The 25,226-nt window shown below is 38.5% G+C and overlaps 1 protein-coding gene across 1 annotated transcript in view; it reads right to left on the bottom strand.

Moving 5' to 3' along the window:
- KLF8 (Kruppel like factor 8) overlaps positions 1 to 25,226 on the bottom strand; it is a 277,551-nt gene that overhangs the window by 77,937 nt on the left and 174,388 nt on the right. The window contains exon 2 of the mRNA XM_032330722.1: positions 17,737 to 17,810. Coding sequence (XP_032186613.1) covers positions 17,737 to 17,808 — 72 coding nt within the window. The 5' untranslated portion in view covers positions 17,809 to 17,810. The remainder of the gene's footprint in view (positions 1 to 17,736; positions 17,811 to 25,226) is intronic.

Below are 25,226 nucleotides of genomic sequence, written 5' to 3'. Positions count from 1 at the left end.
CCTGTTGAAATAGGGTCCCCTATTCCTCTGCCATCTTTCATTTTGACTTAGGTTACTTTCATTTATGCCATTCTTATTGCCTTGATGAGGTAAGACATTGCAAGACCTTGTTTCAGCACCTGTCATGAGTTGTGCTTGTGTAGAGTTGTGTAGACTGCCTTGTGGTCTATCAGTTCTTAACAAAATCTTTTCCATAATAGGGCTTCAATAATTCTCCTCTTCTGTCATCATTATAAGAATTTGAAAGTAATGTTGGAAGGTGAGTTGTTTGGGTTTTCTGGTTTTATTATTATTTTTTTAATATTTTGTTTGTTTGAGAGAGAGTGTGTGAGTGGAGGAGGAGCAGAGGGAGAGGGACAAGCAGATTCCACACTGAACACAAAGCCCAACATGAGGCTTAATTCCCTGACCTTGAGATCATGATCTGAGCCAACATCAAGAGTCATACACTTAATCAACTGAGCAACCCAGGAACCCCTGTTTTGTTTTTTCCTGTTTTAACAGTAAGTTCTTCACAATATATCATCACATATTTATTTTCTTTCACTTTCAAGTGTACCTGTTATACCTATGTGAATCCAGTCTGTGGAAGGATTTTCTGATTTGTGAATGCTATATTATGCAAGGAAGTTTCCTCAAGAAAAACTATGCTCAAAAGCAGCTCTGAAGGTTGAATTTACTGTTTCTCACTTTGTAGCATGAAGACATAATAGGACAAGTACTTCATATCTACACATTACGATTGTGAATAATTTTTGTGTGCACTGAGAATTTTCTTTCTGTATGGTCAAATAATTTTAGTAGTAATTCTAATATACATTCTAATTTCTTTCATATTTTGAATATAATTACACCTATTGTTAAACAACAAAACCCAAACACCACCTGCTTTGCCTTCTCCTTGCTCATGACATACTATACTTAAGAATTCTGAAGAGACATAATGTAAGGAGTAAATGAGTTTTTAGCCCTAGGGTTTTGGTGATTTTTAAAAATTCTTACTGAGATGACTAAAAATGGTTTCCTTTTCCTCATATTGAATATAATTATCACAGTTTTAATAGTTCATGTAAGGATTAATTTAAAGCTGTGCCATCAGATTTTTCTCTTTAAATAACCTATTTTCTTCTTCAACATTGTGTGATGGCTTCAGTTTTTAAGTGTTCTGTAGTTAGTCACTATTACTTTTCAAAGAAGGAGAATAGCTAATTTACCCATTTGCTATTTTAGAACTTCAGGCTGCAGCTTCCTCAAATTTCTGAGTCTATGAAGAAGGTTGGGTATGGAAAAAAACACAGACATGTCTGGGGGTTCAAAGAGGAATTTTTTTTTTATTATTTACACAGTCCTTCTAAAATGTCCAGAATCCTAACCAGATTTTAAGTCAATTTGAGTTGACAAAAAAGTTATTTATTGATATATCATCGAAAATGGTTGATAAACCTGGTATCCTCAATTCTAGAAAGAAATCCAGGGGGGAAAAAGTGGCCAACTCAAAATATATAAGCTCTTGAGCGTTTGTTGAAGATAGGTAGAATGCCTTGGGAGGTCAAAGGTCATGGCAATCAACTGTCTAAAATAACTCTTTTTTTTTCATTTTAATTTTTTCCAAGTTTTTATTTAAATCCAGTTAGAATACAGTATGATATTAGTTTCAATTGTAGGAGTTAGTGATTCAACACTTTCATACAACACCCAGTGCACTCACAACAAGTGCATTCCTTAATCCCCATCACCATTTAACCCATCCCCCACATACCTACCCTCTGGTTACCATCAGTTTGTTCTCTGTAATTAACAGTCTGTTTCTTGGTTTGTCTCTCTTTCTCTTTCTCTCTCTCTCTCTTTAAGATTTTATTTACTTATCTGACAGAGAGATCACAATTAGGCAGAGAAACAGAAAGAGAGGGGGAAGCAGGCTCACTGCTGAGCAGAGAGCCTAATGTGAGGCTCTATCACAGGACCCTGAGACCATGACCTGAGACAAAAGCAGAGGCTTAACTCACTGAGCCACCCAAGCACCCCATGCCTCTCTCTTTTTTTTCCCCTCTGATCTTTTTTTGTTTCTTAAATTCCACATATGAGTGAAATCATATGGTGCTTGTCTTTCTCTGACTGACTTACTTTGTTTAGCATACTTTTCTAGCTCCATCCATGTCATTGTAAATGGTAAGCTTCCATTTTTTCTATGGTTGAATAATATTTAATTGTATTTATGTGTACTGCTTCTTCTGTATTCATACAGTGGTCGATGGACACTTGGGGAAAAATAATACTGGGAGTAAAAATGCAGAGTAGACGTATGCTACTTTCTTTTCTATTTTGAAAGAGTTTTCTGAAAATGTAATTTGCTGTCACAAATTCACACATTTAAATATAAAAAAATAAAATAAAACAGCTCTGATTTAGAGCTTGAAAGTGGGAAGGCAAGACTAGAAATAAAATGAAAGAACAAAATAATCCAGACAGCACAACAGGTGTAAAAGAGAGAAAAGAGTATTTTTATGGTAGTTAAGATAAAACCTAGTCTCCCTTTTTTTTTAATTTTTTATTTTTTATAAACATATATTTTATCCCCAGGGGTACAGGTCTGTGAATCACCAGGTTTACACACTTCACAGCACTCACCAAAGCACATACCCTCCCCAATGTCCATAATCCCACCCCCTTCTCCCAACCCCCCTCCCCCCAGCAACCCTCAGTTTGTTTTGTGAGATTAAGAGTCACTTATGGTTTGTCTCCCTCCCAATCCCATCTTGTTTCATTTATTCTTCTCCTACCCACTTAAGCCCCCATGTTGCATCACCACTTCCTCATATCAGGGAGATCATATGATAGTTGTCTTTGTCTGCTTGACTTATTTCGTTAAGCATGATACGCTCTAGTTCCATCCATGTTGTCGCAAATGGCAAGATTTCATTTCTTTTGATGGCTGCATAGTATTCCATTGTGTATATATACCACATCTTCTTGATCCATTCATCTGTTGATGGACATCTAGGTTCTTTCCATAGTTTGGCTATTGTGGACATTGCTGCTATAAACATTCGGGTGCACGTGCCCCTTTGGATCACTACGTTTGTATCTTTAGGGTAAATACCCAATAGTGCAATTGCTGGGTCATAGGGCAGTTCTATTTTCAACATTTTGAGGAACCTCCATGCTGTTTTCCAGAGTGGCTGCACCAGCTTGCATTCCCACCAACAGTGTAGGAGGGTTCCCCTTTCTCCGCATCCTCGCCAGCATCTGTCATTTCCTGCCTTGTTGATTTTAGCCATTCTGACTGGTGTGAGGTGATATCTCATTGTGGTTTTGATTTGTATTTCCCTGATGCCGAGTGATATGGAGCACTTTTTCATGTGTCTGTTGGCCATCTGGATGTCTTCTTTGCAGAAATGTCTGTTCATGTCCTCTGCCCATTTCTTGATTGGATTATTTGTTCTTTGGGTGTTGAGTTTGCTAAGTTCTTTATAGATTCTGGACACTAGTCCTTTATCTGATATGTCGTTTGCAAATATCTTATCCCATTCTGTCAGTTGTCTTTTGATTTTGTTAACTGTTTCCTTTGCTGTGCAAAAACTTTTGATCTTGATGAAATCCCAATAGTTCATTTTTGCCCTTGCTTCCCTTGCCTTTGGCGTTGTTCCTAGGAAGATGTTGCTGCAGCTGAGGTAGAAGAGGTTGCTGCCTGTGTTCTCCTCAAGGATTTTGATGGATTCCTTTCCCACATTGAGGTCCTTCCTCCATTTTGAGTCTATTTTTGTGTGTGGTGTAAGGAAATGGTCCAATTTCATTTTTCTGCATGTGGCTGTCCAATTTTCCCAGCACCATTTATTGAAGAGGCTGTCTTTTTTCCATTGCACATTCTTTCCTGCTTTGTCGAAGATTAGTTGACTGTAGAGTTGAGGGTCTATTTCTGGGCTCTCTATTCTGTTCCATTGATCTATGTGTCTGTTTTTGTGCCAATACCATGCTGTCTTGATGATGACAGCTTTGTAATAGAGCTTGAAGTCCGGAATTGTGATGCCACCAATGTTGGCTTTCTTTTTCAATATCCCTTTGGCTATTCGAGGTCTTTTCTGGTTCCATATAAATGTTAGAATTATTTGTTCCATTTCTTTGAAAAAGATGGATGGTACTTTGATAGGAATTGCATTAAATGTGTAGATTGCTTTAGGTAGCATAGACATTTTCACAATATTTATTCTTCCAATGCAGGAGCATGGAACATTTTTCCATTTCTTTGTGTCTTCCTCAATTTCTTTCATGAGTACTTTATAGTTTTCTGAGTATAGATTCTGTGCCTCTTTGGTTAGGTTTATTCCTAGGTATCTTATGGTTTTGGGTGCAATTGTAAATGGGATGGACTCCTTAATTTCTCTTTCTTCTGTTTTGCTGTTGGTGTAGAGAAATGCAACTGATTTCTGTGCATTGATTTTATATCCTGACACTTTACTGAATTCCTGTACAAGTTCTAGCACTTTTGGGGTGGAGTCTTTTGGGTTTTCCACATATAGTATCATATCATCTACGAAGAGTGATAATTTGACTTCTTCTTTGCCAATTTGGATGCCTTTAATTTCCTTTTGTTGTCTGATTGCTGAGGCTAGGACCTCTAGTACTATGTTGAATAGCAGTGGTGATAATGGACATCCCTGCCGTGTTCCTGACCTTAGCGGAAAAGCTTTCAGTTTTTCTCCATTGAGAATGATATTTGCGGTGGGTTTTTCATAGATGGCTTTGATGATATTGGGGTATGTGCCCTCTATCCCTACACTTTGAAGAGTTTTGATCAGGAAGGGATGCTGTACTTTGTCAAATGCTTTTTCAGCATCTATTGAGAGTATCATATGGTTCTTGTTCTTTCTTTTATTGATGTGTTGTATCACATTGACTGATTTGCGGATGTTGAACCAACCTTGCAGCCCTGGAATAAATCCCACTTGGTCGTGGCGAATAATCCTTTTAATGTACTGTTAATTCCTATTGGCTAGTATTTTGTTGAGTATTTTCGCATCTGTGTTCATCAAGGGTATTGGTCTATAGCTCTCTTTTTTGATGGGATCCTTGTCTGGTTTGGGGATCAAGGTGATGCTGGCCTCATAAAATGAGTTTGGAAGTTTTCCTTCCATTTCTATTTTTTGGAACAGTTACAGGAGAATAGGAATTAGTTCTTCTTTAAATGTTTGGTAGAATTCCCCCGGGAAGCCGTCTGGCCCTGGGCTTTTGTTTGTTTGGAGATTTTTAATGACTGTTTCAATCTCCTTACTGGTTATGGGTCTGTTCCGGCTTTCTATTTCTTCCTGGTTTAGTTGTGGTAGTTTATATGTTTCTAGGAATACATCCATTTCTTCCAGATTGTCAAATTTATTGGCGTAGAGTTGCTCATAGTATGTTCTTATAATAGTTTGTATTTCTTTGGTGTTAGTTGTTATCTCTCCTCTTTCATTCATGATTTTATTTATTTGGGTCCTTTCTCTTTTCTTTTTGATAAGTCAGGCCAGGGGTTTATCAATTTTATTAATTCTTTCAAAGAACCAGCTCCTAGTTTCATTGATTTGTTCTATTGTTTTTCTGGTTTGTATTTCATTGATTTCTGCTCTGATCTTTATGATTTCTCTTCTCCTGCTGGGCTTAGGGTTTCTTTCCTGTTCTTTCTCCAGCTCCTTTAGGTGTAGGGTTAGGTTGTGTACCTGAGACCTTTCTTGTTTCTTGAGAAAGGCTTGAACCGCTATATATTTTCCTCTCAGGACTGCCTTTGTTGTGTCCCACAGATTTTGAACCGTTGTATTTTCATTATCATTTGTTTCCATGATTTTTTTCAATTCTTCTTTAATTTCCCGGTTGACCCATTCATTCTTTAGAAGGATGCTGTTTAGTCTCCATGTATTTGGGTTCTTTTCAAACTTCCTTTTGTGGTTGAGTTCTAGCTTTAGAGCATTGTGGTCTGAAAATATGCAGGGAATGATCCCAATCTTTTGATACTGGTTGAGTCCTGATTTAGGACCGAGGATGTGATCTATTCTGGAGAATGTTCTATGTGCACTAGAGAAGAACGTGTATTCTGTTGCTTTGGGATGAAATGTTCTGAATATATCTGTGATGTCCATCTGGTCCAGTGTGTCATTTAAGGCCTTTATTTCCTTGCTGATCTTTAGCTTAGATGATCTGTCTATTTCAGTGAGGGGAGTGTTAAAGTCCCCTACTATTATTGTATTATTGTTTATGTGTTTCTTTGATTTTGTTATTAATTGATTTATTTTTTTTTTATTTTTTTTTTTTTTAATTTTTTTTCTTTACCCAATACAACAAGTGCCCTCCTTCATCATACTTTTATAGTTATTTTCTTTTTTTTTTTTTTTTTTATTTCCAGCATAACAGTATTCATTATTTTTGCACCACACCCCGTGCTCCATGCAATCCGTGCCCTCTATAATACCCACCACCTGGTACCCCAACCTCCCACCCCCCGTCCCTTCAAAACCCTCAGATTGTTTTTCAGAGTCCATAGTCTCTCATGGTTCACCTCCCCTTCCAATTTCCCCCAACTCCCGTCTCCACTCTAAGTCCCCATGTCCTCCATGCTATTTGTTATGCTCCACAAATAAGTGAAACCATATGATAGTTGACTCTCTCTGCTTGACTTATTTCACTCAGCATAATCTCTTCCAGTCCCGTCCATGTTGCTACAAAAGTTGGGTATTCATCCTTTCTGATGGAGGCATAATACTCTATCCCCAGGGGTACAGGTCTGTGAATCACCAGGTTTACACACTTCACAGCACTCACCAAAGCACATACCCTCCCCAATGTCCATAATCCCACCCCTTTCTCCCAAACCCCCTCCCCCCAGCAACCCTCAGTTTGTTTTGTGAGATTAAAAGTCACTTATGGTTTGTCTCCCTCCCAATCCCATCTTGTTTCATTGATTCTTCTCCTACCCACTTAAGCCCCCATGTTGCATCACCACTTCCTCATATCAGGGAGATCATATGATAGTTGTCTTTCTCTGCTTGCCTTATTTCGCTAAGCATGATACGCTCTAGTTCCATCCATGTTGTCGCAAATGGCAAGATTTCATTTCTTTTGATGGCTGCATAGTATTCCATTGTGTATATATACCACATCTTCTTGATCCATTCATCTGTTGATGGACATCTAGGTTCTTTCCATAGTTTGGCTATTGTGGACATTGCTGCTATAAACATTCGGGTGCATGTGCCCCTTTGGATCACTACGTTTGTATCCTTAGGGTAAATACCCAATAGTGCAATTGCTGGGTCATAGGGCAGTTCTATTTTCAACATTTTGAGGAACCTCCATGCTGTTTTCCAGAGTGGCTGCACCAGCTTGCATTCCCACCAACAGTGTAGGAGGGTTCCCCTTTCTCCGCATCCTCGCCAGCATCTGTCATTTCCTGACTTGTTGATTTTAGCCATTCTGACTGGTGTGAGGTGATATCTCATTGTGGTTTTGATTTGTATTTCCCTGATGCCGAGTGATATGGAGCACTTTTTCATGTGTCTGTTGGCCATCTGGATGTCTTCTTTGCAGAAATGTCTGTTCATGTCCTCTGCCCATTTCTTGATTGGATTATTTGTTCTTTGGGTGTTGAGTTTGCTAAGTTCTTTATAGATTCTGGACACTAGTCCTTTATCTGATATGTCGTTTGCAAATATCTTCTCCCATTCTGTCAGTTGTCTTTTGATTTTGTTAACTGTTTCCTTTGCTGTGCAAAAGCTTTTGATCTTGATGAAATCCCAATAGTTCATTTTTGCCCTTGCTTCCCTTGCCTTTTGCGTTGTTCCTAGGAAGATGTTGCTGCGGTTGAGGTCAAAGAGGTTGCTGCCCGTGTTCTCCTCAAGGATTTTGATGGATTCCTTTCGCACATTGAGGTCCTTCATCCATTTTGAGTCTATTTTTGTGTGTGGTGTAAGGAAATGGTCCAATTTCATTTTTCTGCATGTGGCTGTCCAATTTTCCCAGCACCATTTATTGAAGAGGCTGTCTTTTTGCCATTGGACATTCTTTCCTGCTTTGTCGAAGATTAGTTGACCATAGTGTTGAGGGTCTATTTCTGGGCTCTCTATTCTGTTCCATTGATCTATGTGTCTGTTTTTGTGCCAGTACCATGCTGTCTTGATGACGACAGCTTTGTAATAGAGCTTGAAGTCCGGAATTGTGATGCCACCAACGTTGGCTTTCTTTTTCAATATCCCTTTGGCTATTCGAGGTCTTTTCTGGTTCCATATAAATTTTAGCATTATTTGTTCCATTTCTTTGAAAAAGATGGATGGTACTTTGATAGGAATTGCATTAAATGTGTAGATTGCTTTAGGTAGCATAGACATTTTCACAATATTTATTCTTCCAATCCAGGAGCATGGAACATTTTTCCATTTCTTTGTGTCTTCCTCAATTTCTTTCATGAGTACTTTATAGTTTTCTGAGTATAGATTCTGTGTCTCTTTGGTTAGGTTTATTCCTAGGTATCTTATGGTTTTGGGTGCAATTGTAAACGGGATTGACTCCTTAATTTCTCTTTCTTCTGTCTTGCTGTTGGTGTAGAGAAATGCAACTGATTTCTGTGCATTGATTTTATATCCTGACACTTTACTGAATTCCTGTATAAGTTCTAGCAGTTTTGGAGTGGAGTCTTTTGGGTTTTCCACATATAGTATCATATCATCTGCGAAGAGTGATAATTTGACTTCTTCTTTGCCGATTTGGATGCCTTTAATTTCCTTTTGTTGTCTGATTGCTGAGGCTAGGACCTCTAGTACTATGTTGAATAGCAGTGGTGATAATGGACATCCCTGCCGTGTTCCTGACCTTAGCGGAAAAGCTTTCAGGTTTTCTCCATTGAGAATGATATTTGCGGTGGGTTTTTCATAGATGGCTTTGATGATATTGAGGTATGTGCCCTCTATCCCTACACTTTGAAGAGTTTTGATCAGGAGGGGATGCTGTACTTTATCAAATGCTTTTTCAGCATCTATTGAGAGTATCATATGGTTCTTGTTCTTTCTTTTATTGATGTGTTGTATCACATTGACTGATTTGCGGATGTTGAACCAACCTTGCAGCCCTGGAATAAATCCCACTTGGTCGTGGTGAATAATCTTTTTAATGTACTGTTGAATCCTATTGGCTAGTATTTTGTTGAGTATTTTCGCATCTGTGTTCATCAAGGATATCGGTCTATAGCTCTCTTTTTTGGTGGGATCCTTGTCTGGTTTTAGGATCAAGGTGATGCTGGCCTCATAAAATGAGTTTGGAAGTTTTCCTTCCATTTCTATTTTTTGGAACAGTTTCAGGAGAATAGGAATTAGTTCTTCTTTAAATGTTTGGTAGAATTCCCCCGGGAAGCCGTCTGGCCCTGGGCTTTTGTTTGTTTGGAGATTTTTAATGACTGTTTCAATCTCCTTACTGGTTATGGGTCTGTTCAGGCTTTTTATTTCTTCCTGGTTCAGCTGTGGTAGTTTATATGTTTCTAGGAATGCATCCATTTCTTCCAGATTGTCAAATTTATTGGCGTAGAGTTGCTCATAGTATGTTCTTATAATAGTTTGTATTTCTTTGGTGTTAGTTGTGATCTCTCCTCTTTCATTCATGATTTTATTTATTTGGGTCCTTTCTCTTTTCTTTTTGATGAGTCGGGCCAGGGGTTTATCAATTTTATTAATTCTTTCAAAGAACCAGCTCCTAGTTTCGTTGATTTGTTCTATTGTTTTTTTGGTTTCTATTTCATTGATTTCTGCTCTGATCTTTATGATTTCTCTTCTCCTGCTGGGCTTAGGGTTTCTTTCTTGTTCTTTCTCCAGCTCCTTTAAGTGTAGGGTTAGGTTGTGTAACTGAGACCTTTCTTGTTTCTTGAGAAAGGCCTGTACCGCTATATATTTTCCTCTCAGGACTGCCTTTGTTGTGTCCCACAGATTTTGAACCGTTGTATTTTCATTTTCATTTGTTTCCATGATTTTTTTCAATTCTTCTTTAATTTCCCGGTTGACCTATTCATTCTTTAGAAGGATGCTGTTTAGTCTCCATGTATTTGGGTTCTTTCCAAACTTCCTTTTGTGGTTGAGTTCTAGCTTTAGAGCATTGTGGTCTGAAAATATGCAGGGAATGATCCCAATCTTTGGAACCGGTTGAGTCCTGATTTAGGACCGAGGATGTGATCTATTCTGGAGAATGTTCCATGTGCACTAGAGAAGAATGTGTATTCTGTTGCTTTGGGATGAAATATTCTGAATATATCTGTGATGTCCATCTGGTCCAGTGTGTCGTTTAAGGCCTTTATTTCCTTGCTGATCTTTTGCTTGGATGATCTGTCCATTTCAGTGAGGGGAGTGTTAAAGTCCCCTACTATTATTGTATTATTGTTGATGTGTTTCTTTGATTTTGTTATTAATTGGTTTATATAGTTGGCTGCTCCCACGTTGGGGGCATAGATATTTAAAATTGTTAAATCTTCTTGTTGGACAGACCCTTTGAGTATGATATAGTGTCCTTCCTCATCTCTTATTATAGTCTTTGGCTTAAAATCTAATTGATCTGATATAAGGATTGCCACTCCTGCTTTCTTCTGATGTCCATTAGCATGGTAATTTATTTTCCACCCCCTCACTTTAAATCTGGAGGTGTCTTCGGGCTTAAAATTAGTTTCTTGGAGGCAACATATAGATGGGTTTTGTTTTTTTATCCATTCTGATACCCTGTGTCTTTTGACAGGGGCATTTAGCCCATTCACATTCAGGGTAACTATTGAGAGATATGAATTTAGTGCCATTGTATTGCCTGTAAGGTGACTGTTACTGTAGATGGTCTCTGTTCCTTTCTGATCTACCACTTGTAGGCTCTCTCTTTGCTTAGAGGACCCCTTTCAATATTTCCTGTAGAGCTGGTTTGGTGTTTGCAAATTCTTTCAGTTTTTGTTTGTCCTGGAAGCTTTTAATCTCTCCTATTTTCAATGATAGCCTGGCTGGATATAGTATTCTTGGCTGCATGTTTTTCTCATTTAGTGCTCTGAAAATATCGTGCCAGCTCTTTCTGGCCTGCCAGGTCTCTGTGGATAAGTCAGCTGCCAATCTAATATTTTTACCATTGTATGTTACAGACTTCTTTTCCCAGGCTGCTTTCAGGATTTTCTCTTTGTCACTGAGACTTGTAAATTTTACTATTAGGTGACGGGGTGTGGGCCTATTCTTATTGATTTTGAGGGGCGTTCTCTGAACTTCCTGAATTTTGATGCTCGTTCCCTTTGCCATATTGGGGAAATTCTCCCCAATAATTCTCTCCAGTATACCTTCTGCTCCCCTCTCTCTTTCTTCTTCTTCTGCAATCCCAATTATTCTAATGTTGTTTCGTCTTATGGTGTCACTTATCTCTCGAATTCTCCCCTCGTGGTCCAGTAGCTGTTTGTCCCTCTTTTGCTCAGCTTCTTTATATTCTGTCATTTGGTCTTCTATATCACTAATTCTTTCTTCTGCCTCATTTATCCTAGCAGTGAGAGCCTCCATTTTTGATTGCACCTCATTAATAGCTTTTTTGATTTCAATTTGGTTAGATTTTAGTTCTTTTATTTCTCCAGGAAGGGCTTTTATATCTCTCGAGAGGATTTCTCTAATATCTTCCATGCCTTTTTCGAGCCTGGCTAGAACCTTGAGAATTGTCATTCTGAACTCTAGATCTGACATATTACCAATGTCTGTATTAATTAGGTCCCTAGCTTTCGGTACTGCCTCTTGTTCTTTTTTTTTTGTGTTGAATTTTTCCGTCTTGTCATTTTGTCCAGATAAGAGTATATGAAGGAGCAAGTAAAATACTAAAAGGGTGGCAACAACCCCAGGAAAATATGCTTTAACCAAATTAGAATAGATCCCAAATCGTGAGGGGGGAAAGGGGATAAAAAGAGGTTCAAAAAGGAAGAAAGAAAAAAGAAAGAAAAAAGAAGAAAAAAAGATAAGAAAAGAATTTAAAAAAGAAAACAAAGAAGAAAAATATAAAAAAGTAAAAAATATATATATTAGGTAAACTAGGTAAAAAATGTTAAAAAGGAAAAAGGTAAAAGTGAAAAAAAAATTTTAACCAAAAGGCGAGAAAAAAAAACAAAAAATGAAAAAGAAAATAATTAAATTAACTGCAGGACTAAAAAAAAATCACACGGAAAAAGCCATGAGTTCCGTGCTTTGCTTTCTCCTCCTCTGGAATTCTGCTGCTCTCCTTGGTATTGAAACCGCACTCCTTGGTAGGTGAACTTGGACTTAGCTGGATTTCTTGTTGATCTTCTGGGGGAGGGGCCTGTTGTAGTGATTCTCAAGTGTCTTTGCCCCAGGCGGAATTGCACCGCCCTTATCAGGGGCCGGGGTGAGTAATCCGCTCGGGTTTGCTTTCAGGAGCTTTTGTTCCCTGAGCGCTTTCCGTAGAGTTCCGGAGGACGGGGAATACAAATGGCGGCCTCCTGGTCTCCGGCCCAGAGGAGCCGAGAGCCCAGGGCCCCACTCCTCAGTGCGCCCTCAGAGAACAGCGCCCAGTTACTCCCGTCTGCCTGACCTCGGGCCGCGCTCCGAGCTCACCGAGCCTGCGACCGGTTCAAGGTAACCCCGAGCTGTGAGCTTACTGTCGGCTCTGTCTCTATAGCCGGCTTTCCCGTTCCAATACCCGCAAGCTCTGCGACACTCAGACACTCCGATCCTCTTGTGACCCTGCGGGACCTGAGGCCACGCTGACCCCGCGTGGGCTTCGCTCCGGTTTAGCCTCTGGAGCGATGTCCCTCAGTGGAACAGACTTTTAAAAGTCCTGATTTTGTGCTCCGTTGCTCCACCGCTTGCCGGGATCCGGCCCCTCCCCCCGGGGGTCTATCTTCCAATCGCTTTGGATTCACTTCTCCGCTGGTCCTACCTTTCAGAAAGTGGTTGTTTTTCTGTTTCCAGAATTGCTGTTCTTCTTCTCTTCGATCTGCCGATGGATTTTCAGGTGTTTGCAATCTTTAGATAAGCTATCTAGCTGATCTCCGGCTAGCTGAAGTAGTCTGAGCCTGCTACTTCTCTGCCATCTTGACTCCTCCCAAAACCTAGTCTCCTAAATAGAAAAAGGAAACCTGCTTCTGTACATAGGTCCCCTCTAGCTTTACTCTAGGTTTAAACTAATCATTTTCATGCCTGTTTGGATGAGTATTTATATCAAGACACATATGTGCACATTCATTAGGTCAAAAAGTCAGTTTTACTTTCTGAATCTCCAATCCATCTCCAATGAGGACATCAGGTGTTTATGTATTCAGAGAAAGGAGAGGTGATTGGAGTTGAGTATTATTAAAAGTAGAGCTAAACTAAACCTAGAAGGATTTCAAATTTTACATCACCACCATCTTCATAGCATCTGGAAATGTAGCACTATGAGATAAATGAATTCATATGTTTGTACAAACTAATGAATTAGGCAATCCTACAGGCTTTGGAGATAGCATCAACTAGTGGCAGCTGCATCCAGGCAAAATAATATTAGAAATGTATACATGTGCATTGTATGCATAAATGTATGTATGTATGTGCATATATTGACTCATTAGGCATTTGATTATTACCTAGTATGAAAATATGGAAAAATTACCTAGCATGAAACTATGAAAAATTTAAACTATAATATAGCAAAGCACTTTTTCTTTCTCAAAGCATCTAAGATTGTTTTGGGGTGCTGTGTTATTTACTGTATGTTAGAAATATATGTATAACACATAGTACTGGACTGGATGATGTTCCCCCAAAATATATGTCCACATCCTTATCCCCAAAACCTATGAATATTATTTTATTTGGAAACAGTCTTTGAAGATATTATTAAATTAATGATCTTGAGGAGATAATCCTGGGTTATTTGGGTGGGCCCTAAATTTAATGACAAGTGTCCTTAAACAGGTACACAGAGCAGAGACACACACAGAGACACAGAGGAGAAAATGATGAGAAGATGTAGGTAAATACTGGAGTGCTGAGTCTACAAACCAAGGAACACCCACATCCACCAGAAGGTGGAAGAGACAAGAAACAGATTCTTCCCTAGAACCTTGGAAAGGATCATGGCAATGATATAATTTTGGACTTCTGGACTCTAGAACCATGAAATAATACACTTGTCTTGTTTTCAGCCACCCAATTGATGGTACTTTCTTGCAGCAACCCTAGGAATCCAATACCCCACATCAAACCCAGAATATATGTATTTATTTATTTTTAACTGCACTAATCTAAAAGTAAGTATATAATATTCATAATAAGAATATGTGCATAGCACATAATAACAAGTTTCAGAGACAAAAAATATCATTGTAAAAGATATTTACATAAAGTAGTTGATGACTAGAGAATAAGTAATAAGGAGAGCCATACAAGTAACTGGTACAGATAATCAAGCATTCCAGGGATTCAAGTGCACTAAAGATTAGTAAGAAGAGTTATCAGTGGAAATTTTATGAAACAGATGGAATTAAAATTTGGGCCCTAAGAAAAGCTGGGATTTGGTAAATTAGACAGGCTTATTGAAGGATATTACAGGCAGAAAGAATGTTGTGGGAAAAGGTGTCACTGAGAATGTTTTAGAAATACATTACCCAATTAAATAATATTATAAAATACTGTTAATTACTTGGGCATAATATGGTTCATGTAATTACACATGAGAGTATCATTTGTGGGTGATGCATGTTTAATTACTTATGGGTGAAGTTTCTCAATGCAAATTACTTTCAAAGGTAAAAAAAAATGAGAGAGAAAGAGACACAGGGAGTTGGAAGGGGTAGAGAAAGAGCATGTAAATACCTGCAATTATGTGACAATATGTGTAAAATGTTAACAATATTAAACTGGAGGGGGGAGAAATGTATGATACAGTATGAGTCCTAAAATTGATCATACATGTTGTTCAAGAAATCCTATTTCTATGAAATAATCATAAACTAAGAACAAAAAGCACTGACAACCAAGTGTATTCATTATATTGTATATGGTGATAAAGGAATTCAAAGACTGTTGAGCAGCATGTGTGTACTGAACTAGACAGCCACACTAATCCCATCTCATGACATAAACAAATCATATAATGAGCCAAACCAGTAGGTTTCTGCCCATGAGGATGTTGCCAACATTGTATTTTTATAGAACACAAGTTCTGAGCCTTTGTTCCCTGGGACATGGCCAGTGTTCTGTGGCCATGAAAGCACAAAATTACTTTACTAAACCTAGCTTTACTAAAAACAAGATTGCTTGGAGAAGTCAAGAAACAAAAAAGTTCTTAGATTATCTGTTATCCAGAATTTTCTACACATTGAACCAATTTCAAAGTGTCTTCAAACTTTGGAAACTTAGTATACTTAAACAATGCATGGACATTGGGAGTTGGAGAGGAGAAGTGAGTTGGGGGAAATTGGAGGGGGAGATGAACCATCGGAGACTGTGGACTCTGAGAAATAAACTGAGGGTTTTGGAGGGGAGGGGGGAAGGGGTTGGGCGAGCCTGGTGGTGGGTATTAAGGAGGGCACATATTGCATGGAGCACTCGGTGTGGTGCATAAACAATAAATCTTGGAACACTGAAAAAAAATTAAATTAAAAATAATAATAATTTTGGAATTGTACTTAGGTGTACCGAGATTTCAAAATAAGGTAGCTATGCATGCTTCACAATATTTCAATGAGTATTTTTTTATTACATGTCCAATAGGCTTTTGTCTAACCCTTATACTCAGCTGCTTTTTATTATTAATTATGACTTATACCAGAAACCAACAGATGTTTTACAACAATTAGCAAGTGTTAATATATGAATAGTCCTTAAATGGCAACAGCTACAAGTAAGGTAAATAAAATACTAAGTTGGGTTTGGCATTAACACAATACAAAGGAAAATCCCCCCTATGTGCATGAAAACATGCACATAGGTGCATGAAACTTAAATTCAATTGTACACCAAAGGCAAAACATTTAATGGTTAAAAACTATTTTTGGTCAAATATGACTCTTAAATGTAAGCCAGATGCTTAATCTGGTGACTTAAATAAAGAAACAACGCACGCCTGGGTGGCTCAGTTGGATAAGTGTCTGGCTGGGCTCAGGTCATGATTCCAGTGTCCTGGGATCAGGCTCAGTGGGGAGTCTGCTTTTCCCTCTCCCTCCGCCCCTCCCGCTCTTTGTGCGCTTTCTCTCTCTCTCAAATAAATAAAATCTTTTTATTTATTTTTTATTTTTTTATTTTATTTTATTTTATTTATTTATTTGACAGAGAACACAAGTAGGCAGAGAGGCAGGCAGAGAGAGAGGAGGAAGCAGGCTCCCTGCTGAGCAGAGAGCCCGATTCGGGACTCGATCCCAGGACCCTGAGATCATGACCTGAGCCGAAGGCAGCGGCTTAACCCACTGAGCCACCCAGGCGCCCAATAAAATCTTTTTAAAAAAGAGAAACAGATAGTTACTGGATACACAAAATTTCATACTCAACTTTATAGACAGTTTAAAGGATTTTCAAGGGTAATTTTGACAGTATTTGCATTTTACTCATGGAATGACTTTAAAATTTAAACCTGAGCAAAATCAGACTTCTACATCTAACACAGACTGCTTGCCTGTTTAAGAAGAGAAATCCTTGTTCTGGGGTGTGCCCAAAGTTATAATATTCTTATCTGTAGGATGGGAATATTAATAATACCTATCTGTGATGATTAATTTTGTATCAATTTGGGAGACTCACAGTGCTCAGCTATTTGGTCAAACATTATTCTGAATGTTTCTGTGAAGATGTTTTTGGGTGAAATTAACATTTAAGTCACTGGACTTTGAGTAAAGCAGTTTACCCTGCATAATGTGGGTTGGCCTCATTCCATCACTTGGAGGCCTTAATAGACAAAGGCTGAGCTCCTTCAAGCAGGAAAGAACTCTTCTACCCAACTGCCCTTGAAACTGCAACTCTTCCCTGGCTCTCCAATCTGCCAGCCTACCCCCTATTAAATTTTATATTCATTAGAATTCTACAGTCATGTGAGCCAATTCCTTAGAATCTATCTCTCTCTCTCAATAGCTAGGTAGATAGATATATATTTTATTTTATATATAAAATTTTTATATATTTTTTATATATATTTTATATATAAAATAAAATATATACATAAATATATATGTATATATGTGATACATATATTGTTATTTATACCTATATATATAGTATATACTATATATACTATATATAGTATATATATGTATGTATGTATATATATGTAGATAGATGATAGATGATGATCGACAGCTAGATAGATAGGAGGGGGAGAGAGAGAGAGGGAGAGACTGAGACATACACATTCTGCTGGTTCTGTTTCTTTGGAGAACCTTAATACAGTATCCAACAGAGATATAATGAAGATTAAATAAGACAATGTATTTAATCTTCAGAGTGCCTTAAATGTGGAACAGTGTTAGGTAAATGATTGCTATTGTCTACCAAGTGTCTAACTTGCCTCTATGCACTTGACCCCAGAAGATATACTTCTTTTGGGCCGGATCTATTCTGGCCTGGGTTTCACAGTTGAAACCCAGGCTTACAGGTACTTCCTAGAAACCTTCCTTCCGTCACTCCCTTTCAGTTCCTAACATGTTGTTAGAAATAAAAAATGAGATTTAGCTCTACAATGATTTACCAGGCACTCAGCACTGTTAAAGCTCAATATTAGTATCTAATTTTCCTGATAACTGACCTGTTTGAAGACATTCATTGAGCCACCTTCTGAATTAAGTTGGACTTCCAAGTTGTTTATGAGTTGATCCATATCTGGAAAAAAGACAAGGGACACACAATGTTAGAATAAGATTAATCCACTATATGCATACAGTATGCCATTTACCCTTGGTTATACCTGTTTGCATTCAATGAACATCACTTTTTCAACACTTACTAGATATTGAGAAGTCAGTGTTTGGACAACATTCTAATTTGTATATTCTACTCATCAAGATGGCCCTGGCTTGTCCCCAACAATATTAGCTGCCCCCCACTACAATTCCTATATACATGAGAATCTGCTTCTTCCAACCACTCCAACCAGCCCTACCTACAAAAGATCCTCTATGGATATTTACCCTAATGAGCTTCTAAACACATTAGCACTAAATCTCTCTAAGGAAGTATTTCCTGTCTATCTCTCTTAAACACACAAGCTAGATGGGGTTAATATGAACAGTCCTCTATTTCCCTGTTCATTTGTCTTTCTATAAAAAGGGAGACTTGGTGGCCTCATTATGCTGCCCTACATAAACCATCATAACCATTCCTACCAGAAGCACCAACCAGCACTTATTTAACCAGATTTCCTTTGATCTATCTACAGTTTAATCTCACTAAAGAGGAAAATATAGGGCAAGGAAGATTAATCCACAGATTGCTTATAATTTAGTTGGTCAAATTTTGGATTATTCTAAGTGTCTCCAAATCAATTACAGTTAGTTTCTTCATTTAAGACCTGATTGTGTTTCAAAAGGTAGTCTATAAATCAGTTAATTGTTTTTGATGTCAAATATATTCACCCATAAAATATTCATTTTATAGGTCACTTCATAATAACCATTTAATATCTAATGCAGTTAAAATACAACAAACACACAATGAGCAAAAATACAAAATTATAATATAGTTGCACAAAAAAGCAAAAAATAAACCTCAAAATAATTCCTTTATTTTTTGAATGTCAGGAATTGAGGAAACCAGTCCTAATTTGATGGCAATAACATACAAAGAATATCCTATTAAGATGATGAGTTACGGGGTGCCTGGGTGGCTCAGTGGGTTAAAGCCTCTGCCTTCGGCTCAGGTCATGATCCCAGGGTCCTAGGATCGAGCCCCACATCGGGCTCTCTGCTCTGCAGGGAGCCTGCTTCCTCCTCTCTCTCTCTCTGCCTGCCTCTCTGCCTACTTGTGATCTCTCTCTCTGTCAAATAAATAAATAAATAATCTTTAAAAAAAAAAGATGATGAGTTAAACTTTTGTGCCACTACTGAAGAATTTGGAGAATGTTGACACATTAAAATAGTTCCAATTTAGGTAGAGTGTGTTATGCTAAGAGAAATAAATTAGTCATTGAAAGACAAATACCATGACTTCACTCATATGTGGAATTTAAGAAATAAAACAGCTGAACCTATGGGAGGGGAAAAAAGAGAGAGGGAAACAAACCATAAGAGGATCTTTGTAATAGAGAACAAACCGAGGGTTGATGGAGGGAGGCGGGTGGCAGATGGGTTAGATGGGTATTGAGGAGGGCACTTGTAATCATGAGCACTGGACATTGTATGTAATTGATGAACCACTGAATTCTGCTCCTGAGCCAGTATTACACTGTATGTTAACTAACTATAATTTAAATATACATTTGGAAAAATAAAATAAAAAATAAAATAGCCTAAATTTTATCTCAAAACACATGAATTTTCTTTTCTTTCATCCAAGTGTATGGATAGAACAAATCACATTTACATCCATAATTTACCAAATATTTATTGCATAATGACTGCATGTCAGAGGTTATGTAAGGTACATTGTTATCAGTTTGGGATCTGAATCAACCAGACATAGAGTTAGCAAGTATAGCAGAGAGCACTGACCTGAGAGTTAAATGCCCAGGGGTTATATCCTATAATCTTTGCCAAGGTCTTTTTATGTAAGCCTCAACATCTCCATCTAGAATTAAAAGATTTCACTGTTTTCTGCAGAGTCCTAAGCCTTCTATGAAGCCTTTTGGAGGGTTAGGTCAGCATTGATGGAGGAAAAAGCATATTTTTTTAATTATTTATTTTTATTTATTTATTTGACAGAGAGAGTGCACAAGCAGGGTGAGCAGGAGAGGGAGAAGCAGGCTTCCTGATGAGCAGGGAGCCCAATCCGGGGCTCCATTCCAGGACCCTGTGATCATGACCTGAGTGGAACGCATATGCTTAACGAACTGAGCCACCTAGGTGCCCCAAGTAAGAAGAGTATTAAGGAATAAGCACAGAAATCAGACACAGAAAAATCCAGTTTCCATTAGACTCAAAGCTCTTTGCAGGCAGAAATTTTCATCTTTGATATTTTTTTCTACTGATGTATTTAAGGGGTTAGAACAGTACCTGGCACATGATAGGTGTTCAAACACATATCTGAAAGTTTTTGATGAATGGCAGAAAAGGAAAATGAGGAAGTGTGTTTTCCCAAGTACAGGAACAGGACAAGAATGAGAAAGAATGAAAGAAAATTGTAGACATTGTGTATAAGAGATGTTTGAAGTATAATTAACTACGAAGTATGAGGAGCCAGAGAGGGCAGCTTTTTCTGATTTCAAGGCTGGAAAAAGAGGGTGTGATGGGGGGCACCATGGAGCCACAAGAGTTTGTTTGGTTGCTGCCAGAAACATTTGTAGGAGAGAGTGGAGTGATTTTGGTTCTTTCCAGTCACATATCCTTTCACTAGATCTCATCAATTTTAGCCAGACCAACTTACAAAAACCATCTCCTATCTGGTCTTTTTTAATTTCTATGGCTTATAAAACAACAGGGCTGAGGAAGCAGAATGACTTTGACAAGATATTTATTCCCTATAAACCACAGACTTTTCACCTGCCAGGGTCAGGGTGGTGGTGATAGTACTGATTTAATTGGGTTAATAGGATGATTCTTTGAATTAGCACCTGGAGATACACTCAAAACAGTTTTTGTCATATAAAAAGTTCTCAATATACTTAGCTATTTTATCATCACTACCGTTATTATTGTTGATGGCCAGAATCTTTAGCCTTAGCCTGGAAGTTCATCTTGTCGGCATCAAGCAAGTTTTTCCTATACAGTGTGCTCACAAACCTCTCCACATCTGAACATTTAGGTTTCTTTTTTTTTTTATCCTTCTTCATTTAAAAGATTTTATTTTATTTATTTAAGAGAGATAATGAAAGAGAGAGAGAGTATGAGAGGAGAGGGTCAGAGGGAGAAGCAGACTCCCCACTAAGCAGGGAGTCCAATGCTGGACTCAATACTGAGACTCCAGGATCATGGCCTGAGCTGAAGGCAGTTGCTTAACCAACTAAGCCACCCAGGCACCCGTATCTCATATATGGAATCTCAGTTTTTACCACCACCATCAACCTAGTCTCAGTCTAAAAACTTGAGAGTCATTTACCTTTGACTTTATTCTCATTATCTTCAACCAACTGATTATCCATTGCAATTAATTCAACAACAGAAATATCTTTTAAAAGTAGCCCTTCATCATGTAGTCACTTCTCCTTCTAGCCATATTCCACATTGCTACCTAAGTATGGTAAAAAGGCATGGACTCTAGAGTGAGTGCCTAGAGTCATATCCTGGCTCTGTAACTTTTTTTTTAAGATTTTATTTATTCATTTTAGAGAAAGGCAGGGAGAGGGCAGAGGGAGATGGAGAGAGAGAATCTTGAGCAGATTCCCTGCTGAGCATACTGCCCCAAGTAGGGTTCAATCCCATAGCCCTGAAATCAAGAGTGAAGAGTCCCATGCTTAATGGACTGAGCCACCCAGGTGACTCCTGCCTCTGTAATTTCCTAACAATAAGACTTTGGACAAGTTTTTTTCCACCTTCCTGTGTCTGTTTCCCCATCTACAAAATGGGAATACCTTATAGAATTGTCATAAGGACTTATCAAGTTGATATGCATTCAAGTATTTACAACATTTCCAGGCACAAAGAGGCATTTTCTGTTTCCCTGACCATCAGGTGAGTTCCTCAGTAGTTAACTAGTGACTATTACCTACCTTCCCTTGTATCTTTTAGCAGAGTATCTCCTCTGCTAATTAATGTGCTATTTGTGTCCAATGTGCTAATTAATGTCCAATGAATTAATGATAGTGGGAGTAAGGAGGGTTATTTAGCAGATATTATAATAGTAAATAATACCAATATTGTTTAATAGCAATAATCAAGGAGTCTGGGTAATACATATTGTTCCACCCGTACTGCCAATATTTTAGTCAAATGACATAAGGGAGATAGCCGAAAATTAGGAATGTAAGCAATTTCTGCTTAGTATCCTCACACTTGAAGAACAGCCAAATTGGAATAGCCAATAGGTAACTCATAGATAACTCTGGACAATATTCTAAATGTTGGGGAATATACAGGGAAAGCTGTCTAAACTCTTCCTTAAAAAAAATAATATTTGGTCAGCCAAAACTTAAAATTGTAGGAGATTTGGACCTACAGAATGGTCTTAAAGAAAGCTCAGTATGTATGTATGTGTGTGTGTGTGTGTATATATATATACACACACATATATGAGGACTTTTTAAGTCTTTTAAGTCTTTTAAAAGACAAAAGTCTTTTGCTTTTGTCTACAGTTGGAGCTTCTGCTCTGTGTCTGGGACCAGACAGTTGCACAGAAGCTGTGAAGAAAGTGGTGGGGAAATGTCCAGAGGTATTTAAGGTATGTCCTGAGCCACTGAGATGTGAATTATACAGTCAGGAGGGCTTCAGAAATACAAATGATCTACTTGAGATAGTAACCATCTTTCTGCCTAGATTGGCTCTCTAAGCATCTGTGCCTGGAAGCTGGACTTTTTGGTCCTTCTCTGGAGGGAATACTAGAAGGGGAAACAGAGGAGGAGATAGGGAGGACTGAGCCTCATCCACAGCAGGTCAATGTCTCATATATGCAAAACATCACAAACCACATTCCAGGGACAATAATCACAGAAATTTGATATGATTACTTTATCTTTGTCACATTCCCAGGTTTATTTTGTTACCAAAGTGGCATTTTCCCCAATCATCTATTTGTTTTATAAAAATGAACAGATTGTTTAAGGTAGAGGAATAGATGGCTTGCTAATAGACCATATCTCACTCTCCAGTTAGCCCTATGAGGGAAAAAAAAATGTTTAGGGATAAAAGTGAGCAGTTAAACCTTCAAGGTGGAAATCAAGGAAGAATCATTGGGGTGTACAACTTCAAAATCAAGCAAAACACGGGGGACTCTAAGAGACTTAAGAGATACGTAGTATCTAGGGAGACAAAATGGCAGAGAAGTAGGGAGGAGGCACCGTTTCAACCTGTCCCCTAAAGTGAACTGATTACCTACCAAAGAACTCTGATAACCCATGAAATAAGCCTGAGATTAGAATTATATACTTCTGGATCTCTACGGGGGCAGAAGATGCCAGTGGGCAGGTAAAGCGAATATCAGACTGATATTGGAAGACAAACAAAAAGGAGCCACCAGAAGTGACCCATTGAAAAGTAATACCCCAATATGAGAGTGCCTTGTGATTGGAGACCAGCATTAACTGGGAATCTTGTTGAAAGCACTCAAAAAGAGCAAAGGATCATAAGGAGAAATTGGGGGAATCTGGCGGTTAGGGACAGGGGCTTAAGGCTGCCAACCCAGGACAGCCACCGCTGGCTCTGAGCAACAGAAAGTGCAGTGAAGAAGCCAGGTCTTAGTCCTTGAGCTGCAGGCTCTCCTGAAAGCATCTGAGGGAGCCTCACCAGCCAGCAGAACCACAGCCTTTTGCACTCTGAACGCGTGCATGCTGCTTGACCAGAGTCTGAGTCGCTATTGAGCCCTACACTCTTCCCTGAGAGAGGTGCATGCAGGTGCCAGCCAGCGGGTGCTCTCTAGGAGAGTCTGAGCACTCCAAGCCCTGGCCAGCAGGAAGATCTCAGAGCACTATCTTTGCTTGGGATCTCTCTGGTGGTCTGGACCTGCCCAGACAGCTGCAGCTAGTATTTCTTGTGGTTTTGGGTACAAGCTGGAGTTCCTCTGACCCCAGAGACCATGATTGGGAACGTGCTCTGCCAGTGGCAGAGGGGAAATTTATGTGCTCTGGAGCACCCAGAAGGGAAGAAACTGAGGCTTCTCTCTGAGAGGGAGGTCTGGGTGCAGTTTGCTTTCCTCTAAACCTCCAAAACCCATCAAAAGCTGCCAAGGCAAGAGAAAACAAACAAACAAACAAACAAAATCCCTCCAGAGAACAAAAGCCTGAAAAACAGGTTTCCTCAGAGCCCAGCCCCTTGATGGGGGCAGCAGGACTTAACTCTACCAACACTGTGTGAAAATCCACACAGCAGGCCCCTCCCCCATAAAACCAGCCAAAAAAAAAGACAAGAGGACAACCACCACTACTTCATAGATACAACTTTTATCTTTAATTCGATCCCACTTTTCTGGTTCTTTTCATTATATATATATATATATATATATATATATATATATATATATATATATATATAACTTTTTAACCTATTTACCATCACAATGAGATGTTCAGAACATCAAATTCCATAATAACCTTTTACCCTGAAATTTTTTGATACATAACCTGTTTTTCTTTTGTTTTTCTTTTTTTTAATGGTTTTTAAATTTTTTTAAATATTCATATAGAGATAAGCTTCAAGGTAATCCACTTTCCCCAATCAATGCTACTCCAATAGGCAAACCAGTTTTAAACCCCCTTTATCTCAGAGAAGTTGAGCCCTTTAACAAAGATAGAAGATACATCTAGGAAGAATCAAAATAACCTTCCTCCCCCACACTGAGAATTTATAACCACTCTCCCAGCTTTCTCTTATGTCACTGTTTCTGTGTCTTTGTTTTTGTCCTGGTAGCATATAAATCTTATATGTGGGGTTCATTTTGACGAGGTTCTTTTCTTTCTTTCTTTCTTTCTTGATTTATTTTTCTCTTGTCATCTACTTTTTTTATTATTAATTAATTTATTTTCAGAAAATCAGTATTCATTATTTTTTCACCACACCCAGTGCTCCATGCAATCCGAGCCCTCTATAATACCCACCACCTGGTAAACCAACCTCCCCCCGCCCCCACCACTTCAAACCCTTCAGATTGTTTTTCAGAGTCCATAGTCTCTCATGATTCATCTTGCCTTCCAATTTACCCCAACTCCCTTCTCCTCTCTAACACTCCTTGTCCTCCATGCTATTTGTTATGCTCCACAAATAAGTGAAACCATATGAAAATTGACGCTCTCTGCTTGACTTATTTCACTCAGCATAATCTCTTCCAGTCCCATCCATGTTGATACAAAAGTTGGGTATTCATCCTTTCTGATGGAGGCATAATACTCCATAGTGTATATGGACCACATCTTCCTTATCCATTTGTCCATTGAAGGGCATCTTGGTTCTTTCCACAGTCTGGCGACAGAGGCCATTGCTGCTATAAACATTGGGGTAC

The sequence above is a fragment of the Mustela erminea genome, chromosome X (genome assembly GCF_009829155.1).
Source record: "Mustela erminea isolate mMusErm1 chromosome X, mMusErm1.Pri, whole genome shotgun sequence".
NCBI lineage: Eukaryota > Metazoa > Chordata > Mammalia > Carnivora > Mustelidae > Mustela > Mustela erminea.
The sequence above is the reverse complement of the archived record's forward strand: the minus strand, read 5'-3'. Positions and strand labels throughout refer to the sequence as shown.